The sequence below is a fragment of the Lipotes vexillifer genome, unplaced genomic scaffold (genome assembly GCF_000442215.2).
Source record: "Lipotes vexillifer unplaced genomic scaffold, Lipotes_vexillifer_v1.1 scaffold71, whole genome shotgun sequence".
NCBI lineage: Eukaryota > Metazoa > Chordata > Mammalia > Artiodactyla > Lipotidae > Lipotes > Lipotes vexillifer.
In genome coordinates, this window is record NW_006793703.1 from 5,116,234 (window position 1) to 5,125,080 (window position 8,847).

Here is an 8,847-nt window from a genome sequence, read left to right on the forward strand (position 1 = left end):
AAAAAAAAAAAAAAAAAAAAAGAGAGACTCATGAGAAACTGATGGGTTTAAATGTCACACCTCTTATATTTCACTCAAGATGGTTACTCCGCTATCTCCAAACATTTCTCAGTAGGTTTTAGTGACGTGTTTAAACTTAAGAAACTTAAGAAATGCTCATCTAGTCATTCCCCAGCTTAAAACCCTTCATTAGCTTCCCCTGCCCTGGGGTCAAGTCTATTGCGTGGCCATGTCTTGGACCAATTATTCCTGACTCTTTGAGGCTGGTGAACCCCACCTGTTCTTAGGAGTACCTCTCCAACCTGTTCAGGTGTCCACAGGGCCTGTTCTTTTCATCTACAGCAGCTGAACATTTGCAATCATTAAATTACGTGAAATAATGGTGGGGGGGGGGAGCATGTCTAACTTGTTTGCCACTGTGTCCCCAGCATGTAGCACATAGAAGGCACTCAAAAATATCTGTTCACTGACTGATTGGCTTCTTGCTTTTGGGTGGGGGGGGCACTGAATTTAATCTTAGTTATATGAGTTGAGCCCCCTTTGAAAATGTGATAAACTATTACTTGTTCCCTTAAGATGAGTGATTCTTGGACTTGCCTGGTGTCGCAATGGTTAAGAATCTGCCTGCCAGTGAAAGTGACATGGGTTCGATCCCTGGTCCAGGAAGATCCCACGTGCCAAGGAGCAACTAAGCCTGCGAGCCACAACTACTGAGCCCACATGCTGCCACCATTGAAGCCCATGCGCCTAGAGGCTATGCTCTGCAACAAGAGAAGCCACCACAATGAGAAGCCCGTGCACCACAACAAAGAGTAGCCCCCACTCGCTGCAACTAGAGAAAGCCCGCGCACAGCAACGAAGACCCAACACAGCCAAAAAAAATGTTTTGTTTTGTTTTGTTTTGCGGTACATGGGCCTCTCACTGCTGTGGCCTCTCCCGTTGCAGAGCACAGGCTCCGGACGCGTAGGCTCAGCGGCCATGGCTCACAAGCCTAGCCGCTGTGTGGCATGTGGGATCTTCCTGGACCAGGGCACGAACCTGTGTCTCCTGCATTGGCAGGCGGACTCTCAACCACTGCGCCACCAGGAAAGCCCCAAAAAAAATTTTTTTAAAGAAAGAAAAAAAGATGAGTGATTCTTTGGTTTTTGTTTGGCTGGGTTTTGGGTTTTGGGTTTTTGAGTTGCATGAAGGAATTTAGGAACAAAAAGAAAGAGCTGAAAAGATTTTGTGTGACCACCGGTGTGGCCCGAGATGGGAGAGGCCTCATCTCCCATCTTTGATTAGAACCTAGCAGTGGCAGTAGGATGGGCATAGGTCAGGAAGAGCCATGGCCGGTACTGAGTAGCAATGGTAGACAAAGTCATCAACAAGGGGGAGTACCTTGCAAGATGTATGAGATGCCTTGGTTTCCCCGCCCTGCCCTTCCCGCAAAACAAAAATGACAGGAGGGAAAAGCAGGGCTAAGGTGCAGTAATCAAGTCCCACGGCAATTTCCCACTCTACTTTGGACATTTCAGGTTAACATGAGCTTATTTTCTCTCCATGACTGTAAAAGCCTGGATGTGCTGGTTAATACAAAATAATTACAGATACCTCATAACCAGAGCATGTGTAGAGCCTGAGCGATGGTTCTACTAGTTCGGCTTCTCTCTCCCATACAAACCTTTCCCATATTTGGTGTCACGAATTCCATGTATGACCCAGTCAAAATTATTCGCACAGATAGACTCTACATGGGTGCGTCTCACTGCACAAAATAGGATTTTCTCATCTCTCTTCATCTCCTTTTTCTTCCTAATATAAGAAATGTGAGACTTAGTATCGGGAACATTCCTCCTCCACTCGTTAATAACATTAATCCCAACTAAAGTCTAATCATCTTAAAATTTTATTCTGCTAGCTTTCAGAATGGAGCTACTAACATTAAGGCAACAGCTGTAAAAAATAAATATATGAAAACTTTTAAATGATAGACACATGAAAGCATTTAATTGTAAAGCTAAAGCTGAAAGAGAGAAGCTTGAGTGGACACAATGAAAACACAACTAGAGATTGAAGAAACTGTTGACTACTAAAATGAACCAGTGAATATAAATCTTAAAAGATAGATCTTCACTAATCCTTTCAAACTTTATGTCAAGACACCTGATAATCTGGCCACCAACCTTTCAAAAGCCTTCAAGAGCTTTGCGTTCTGGATCTTCCTTATCTTTTCAATCTTGAAATTTTTCATGGAAGCTTTAAAATGCTCACTCACTTTGGCATATTCCAGAGAGCCATTGATCTCAAACATCTAAAAAAATTTAAAAATATATGAGTGTGAAACAGGAAACATTTAAGGCATGATATGTCCATATGTATGGCTGCCTGTGCCATGGAGTATCCTTGCCAGGCCTCTGACAGCAGATGGGATAAGCCAGCTTAGGCTTTCCACATCTGGCAGTCCATTCCAGTGATGAGCTAGATGGCATGGAGCCCGTCTGTTCAGGCTGACTGCAGGCTAACAGAGCATTATGCCTGAAGGCAAACGGAGCGTCCCCACCCCATCCCCAGGTGTGTGACTTAGTTAGTCCAATGACCTGGTGAGTTCCCTGCCTAAGGCCAGTGCAGGGGCAGAGGCACTGGAGGTACCCAAGGAGCCCAAGCAGAGCTGCCTGCACCCAAAGCTGGAGTCTGATGTGGAGGCTAAATGATCCAGGAAGAGTCTCGCCCCAACCAGGCGAGGTGATGAGGTAAGGCACACTTCAACTCCCATAGAAACTTGTTTGTTAACTCCAACTAACGACAAGTCGCTTTTACTGTGAGTTCCAGTTTTCTCGTCTGTAAGGTAGGGAATCGAATATCTATGTTACAAGTTTGTTGTGAGGATCTATCCCAAGGAGATAGTGTATGCCTGGACTCTGGAAACAATGACGTGCCCTGGAGAAGACTTGTTCTCTGGGAAAGTGGCACATGACACAATCACCATTTAGATGTCAGCCTCTGAATCTTGATTCAAGGGTTTTGCAGAAGCGATTCACTCACTCCTTCACTCAGTCATTCATTCAAATACACACATTTGTAGCAAAGGACTTTGTCCCATCTTTAAACAATTCACCCACTAAAAAGTAAAAACCAAGTACCTGATAGCCATTTGAGGATGAGATGCACACGTCCCGTTGAGGACGACATACCGAGGTGAAAGGCTCTGGTTGGGTCCTCACCTGCTGATGGCTGCAAACAAGACAGAGAAAGAAATTCACCTGGCTCCCTGTTTCATGTGCCCAAATCACTTTCTGTGCCTAACTTCAACTAAGGTGAGGTTCCTCAGAAAACTTCCCCTTTGTATCTTCTTTGGACTACATCCCTGCATATTCCTGGTACACACATATCAGTAATCATGCTTTTAAAAAAGGTGGTAATCATTCATAATTTGGTAAATTGTTATTTTCCCATTGAGTTAAAATGTAAAAGCCTTGACTCTTTTACATTTCTGCTTAACCTTCAAAGGTCCTAATGTGTTAGCATTAAGTTTGTCTTACAGCTTCTTTGACAAGTGATAAACACTAAAATAGGGGTACAGGGGAAAGAATCCTGCCTTTCCTGGATGAATTGTATTTCAGAGTAACCATACACGTGGGTGTTCTCTACTAACGTGTACAATACATAGGGATTTATTGTACAATTTTAAGTTTGAAATTTTCCATAATGAGAAAATTAAAAATTTTTAAATGCTTTAAGGAAAAGAACTCTTTAAAGACCCCCTTCTGGGGCTTCCCTGGTGGCGCAGTGATTGAGAGTCTGCCTGCCTATGCAGGGGACACGGGTTCATGACCCGGTCCGGGAGGATCCCACATGCCACGGAGCGGCTGGGCCCGTGAGCCATGGCCGCTGAGCCTGCGCATCCAGAGCCTGTGCTCCGCAACGGAAGAGGCCACAACAGTGAGAGGCCCGCGTACCGCCAAAAAAAAAAAAAAGAAAGAAAGAAAAAGAAAAAGATTGGAATAATGAGGTTAAAATTGTCAAGCATTAGCCAGAGAAAAGTCTTAGGAGATATAAAGACAGATATGCACATAGATACAGATAAGGTTGCTGAGTCTCTTAGCAGGGGCATAAGAATAAGAAGAAAAGCAGCTAAGATATACTTGACAAATGTACTAGGATCAAGCCCATGTTACAGATGAGGGGATGCAAAGTGATTAGTTTGTCCAAATGCACACAACTAATAAGCAGCAGGCAGAATCTGAGCCTAGACATGTAGCTCCAGAGTCCGGCCATTAACCTGGTCACAGGCAAAGCTCTGTGACCCCAGGCTGCTCAGGCCCTAAAGCAGCACTTGGACCCAACTCCCAGTCCTAAGGCCCTCAGAGAGCTCAGCTCCCCAGCCTTGGCTTCTTGTAAAACATTGTTTTCCCTACTACACCACGTTTATCCCTTTAGTAACTTCCCGTTTCCATGGAATACCTTAATTCTTACAACCAAAAGGACCTAATTAGAGCACCGACTTCACACCTGCCTTGACGTCTGTTTTACATAATCACTCATCACCCAGGAAAATAAATCCAACTCCAAAAATGTTCATGAGCAATGTAGGTTTGGCTGAGTTTCATGAGCAGACAGAGGCGTCACACTGAATCCCCACAGCAAAATTTCCTTTACAAATCCCCTTTCATCACCTTTATCTCTCCCTAAAGCCTTTACTCAGGCAGCTACCACATCCCTTTTTTCTCTCCATTTCTTTCTCAGCCTCCCACCCCTTATAAATCCACTCAACAAAACTAAAGATATCCAGAAGAACCCACAGCAAAACAAAAACCCAGTAATTGTGCATTTGATTCTTTCCTGGGAACAACCAGCCGTTCCCAGCTGAAGAAACTGAGCCCAGAGTAAGAGGAGCTGCCCAAGGTCCCCCGGGAATTGGAGGGAAAGACAGACTTCCGGCTCCAGAATTCTTTCAGTCACGCTGTACCGTTTAGCAAGCACCTCACTCATTGTTAAAGCAAAAGCAAATTGCAGTGTTATGTGAGCAGGAACATTTCAGAAAACAGGGTCCAGATTCATGAGCGACTCAATGAGGTCAGCGTGTTAACATCTCAAACGTGTGCCAGCAAGCAGCGTTCCAGACACTCACGCTTGTCCACGTTTCACCTGCTCCACATCCCAGTGAGACACAAACGTCGGCCTCCTGACGATATCCTTTTGGGTCTTGGAAGCTATGTTTGTCTGAATCATCCCTTTAGACAGAAAAAAGAAAACACAAATCAAGAATCAGTCCTAGGAAATGATTTATTGTTATTTTTCAGAGGCTAGTAACACAGCAAATATTCATGACTCAACTGTACATGTGTGAATCGAGAAAATCCTTTTGGATGGAAATTACTCATGATAAAAACTTGTATTCTTCACTGCCCTTAGTATAAGACCCAGAAAACAAAGAGGTAAATGAGCATTCCTGAATTAATCTAATCTTTAAATCAAAGTCAGGTGGTAAAGAGAGCTAGGGCAGCCAGATTACGTCACCCATGACAGGCATCAACGATTATGGGTTGAAATGTGGTAGCTATATCTTAGAAGTTTTTTCCTACCTCAAATGTGAAATGTCATTTTCAATTCACACATGTTGTACACCTAAGTCTAAGCTGCAGCCAGCATGAGCTCTTTAAAAAGTAAATCATCGTACATTGCTAGTGAAAGTATAAAACGGTGCAACCACTTTAGAAAACAATTTGGTAGTTTCTTATAAAGTTAAACATACACTGCCTATGCAATCCAACAATCCCACTCCTTAGTATTTATCCAAGAGAAATGAAAAGCTACATCCACACGAGAACTTGCGTTTGAATGTTCCTAGTAGCATTATTACAAGAACCAAAAAGTGAAAACAACCCAAATACCCATCAACAGGTTAACGGCTAAACAAACCATGGTATATCCATTTTTTAAAAAATTTATTTTATTTATTTATCTTTGGCTGTGCTGAGTCATTGTTGCTGAGCGAGGGCTTTCTCTAGTTGTGGCGAGCAGGGGCTACTCTTGGTTGCTGTGCGCGGGCTTCTCATTGCGGTGGCTTCTCTTGTTGCAGAGCATGGGCTCTAGGCGTGCAGGCTCAGTAGTTGTAGCTCACAGGCTCTAGAGCACAGGCTCAGTAGTTGTGGCACAGGGGTTTAGTCGCTCCACGGCATGTGGGATCTTCCCGGACCAGGGCTCAAACCTGTGTCCCCTGCATTGGCCGGCAGATTCTTAACCACTGTGCCACCAGGGAAGCCCCATGGTATATCCTTACAATGGAATATCACTCAGCAATGAAAAGGGAAGGACTACTCTATATGCAACAACATAGATGAGTGAAAAACAGTATTCTGAGAGAAGTGAGCCATATGCAGAGTACACACTACAAGGTTCTATGTATATGGAATTCTAGAACAGATAAAACTAATCTATAGTGACAAAGTAAACTGGTTGCAGACGAGAGACCGATTGCAAAGGGGCATAAGGAAACTTTTCGGATTGATGGGAGCGTTCTAGATCTTGATTAGAATAGTATTTGCACGCACTTGTCAGCACTCATCCAACTGCACACTTAAAATGGATGCATCTTATTGCAGCAATTATGCCTCAGTACAGTTTTACATCAACATCAACAAAACAAACAATGACAGAAACAGCAAATCAGATCATGCCACAGCTCTGCTGAAAACCTTCTCGAGGTTTCCAGCTCATAAAATATTTAAGTTTCAACGTCTTCTCTCATCTCTTACACACCTCCTTCCCATGTGCATGGGCTGTCCCCTCCCTTCCAAAGTTTCCTCCTCAGATAAAAGCATGCACCTCCCTCCCATGATTCCTCCATCCTCTTTCTGCCTCATCACATTGCTTCATTTTCCCCGTAGCTGTAATTATTTTCTGAAGTTGCCTGGTTTGCCAGCATGCAGAACAGGGCCTAATACACAACTGACACTCTAATACCAGTTTAATGAATAAGAGCAAATAAGAAGTAGAAAGAAAGTAGTCTGGAACACTGCAAACTTCCCTGAACTGGTTTCTATGAACCAAATGAACAAAATTATGGGGCTAAAATTGTTCAGACTCAGGAACAAGGTATATTGGTTCTCATCTCTCCACCACCTTTCACCACAGAGAATACCACCAAAATATTTTTTTTTTAATTTAAGCACATTTTTAATTTGACCACCCAACAGAGGAGATTTTTATTTTTCTCTATTGCCGTCTAGTCTTGGTCCACATGCATACATTGCTGCACTTATCATGCACATTAAATTTTTAAAAAATTCATTTCTGTTTTAAATATAACATAAAACCCAAAAAGTACAGAAATACAAACTTGGGGTTCTGTCTTCTTCATTTAACAATATCAAATTTTGCTTTTACTGCACAGTTTTCATAATCATAATTTTTAACAACCACCCAATACTCCACTGAAATTTAATACCTTAATGTGTTCAGTCACTACCTTACTGGTACACAAGCTATCCCTCTACTTTAGTACTATAAGTAAGGCTTTAACAGAGACCTTTATGCCTATAGCTTATTTTTTTCTTGTGAATTATTTCCTTAGAAAGGTTCCTGAGAAAATAAAAAAGCAAGCATATTTTAATATCTCTTGATATGTATTACCAGGTTGCTTTCCACAGAAATTGGTATAATGGCCCTTCAAAGCTATATGACTTAACACACCATAATTGGTACAGGACCCAAATCTCAGGTACCACCTGGGAATGTCAAAGACCTGACAAAATCTCCTTTACCTCTTTCAAAGCACCTATAGGGCTGGGTCCTGAAAAGGCAAGTATCTGACCACACGCAGGGGGTGTCCCATGGATGCAGCCGATGGGACAGTACATTCAGAGGGAGAGCAGTTTCTGCCCTGGTTTTTTACTAAACACAACAGACAGACGGGTAGAAGGTAACCAGAAAATCTTCCTATGGAGGCGCAAATAAACATGGCGGAAGGCAAAGTCTTTAGAAAAGGTGATGGATAAAACCACTGACCTAGATGATGAAGCCTAAAAGGAATAGCAAGGTTCTAAAATTCAGAAGGGGGACTTCCCTGGTGGCGCAGTGGTTAAGAATCCACCTGCCAGTGCAGGGGACACGGGTTCGAGCCCTGGTCCGTGAAGATCCCACAGTGAGTCCGCGGGCTGCAAACTGAAGGCTGCGCGCCTAGAGCCCGTGCGCCGCAACGAAGAGTAGCCACCGCTCGCCGCAACTAGAGAAAGCCCATGCACAGCAACGGAGACCCAACACAGCCAAAAATAAATACAATAAAATAAATAAATTTAAAAATAAATAAATAAATGAATAAAATAAAATAAAACTCAGAAGGCACCCACAGGGCCAAGGTCTCTACTGCAATCATCGGCACCTGAAAATTCTGCCTCAGTCTGGGAAGCAGCCCACCTAGAGTCAGAAATTAAGAATGGCAGAGCCGGAAGTACCCCCCAGAGACCACGTAATCCAATGCCCCCATTTTACAGGGTGCTCAGTGCTGTCCCAGCTACTCTGCGTCAGAGCCGAGGCTCCAGAGGACAGGTCTTCTGACCTCCACTGGCTCCCACCCACTGAACTGCCTGCCTTGCTAAAAAGAACCCGGGTCCTGAGCGCAGCACGCCGGGCTACTCCATTCCCACGCCCACGCGGATGCCACAGGCCGGATTCCAGCAACAGGCACCACTGCCAAACACAAAGACTTACCTTGGAAGCTGAGCTCGTAGTTTTGTGAACCCGCCTGAAATGGCACAATTCCCCTGGGACAGGATAGAAAAAGAGACTCCAGGTATGAAGAGTCGATGTTTGAAATGTGCTCATTGTCTTTCTAATTAAAAAAAAAAAAAAAAAAAAAAAGAAAA

At 43.5% G+C, this 8,847-nt stretch overlaps 1 protein-coding gene across 1 annotated transcript in view; it reads right to left on the bottom strand.

The window, feature by feature from the left end:
- The window catches only part of ZC3HAV1 (zinc finger CCCH-type containing, antiviral 1), a 63,149-nt gene that overhangs the window by 5,567 nt on the left and 48,735 nt on the right, over window positions 1-8,847 (bottom strand). Inside the window, exons 9-13 of the mRNA XM_007466603.1 lie at window positions 8,693-8,813; window positions 5,112-5,214; window positions 3,124-3,214; window positions 2,167-2,294; window positions 1,665-1,795 (exon numbers count right to left, since the gene is read on the bottom strand). Of these exons, the coding sequence (XP_007466665.1) occupies window positions 1,665-1,795; window positions 2,167-2,294; window positions 3,124-3,214; window positions 5,112-5,214; window positions 8,693-8,813 (574 nt within the window). The remainder of the gene's footprint in view (window positions 1-1,664; window positions 1,796-2,166; window positions 2,295-3,123; window positions 3,215-5,111; window positions 5,215-8,692; window positions 8,814-8,847) is intronic.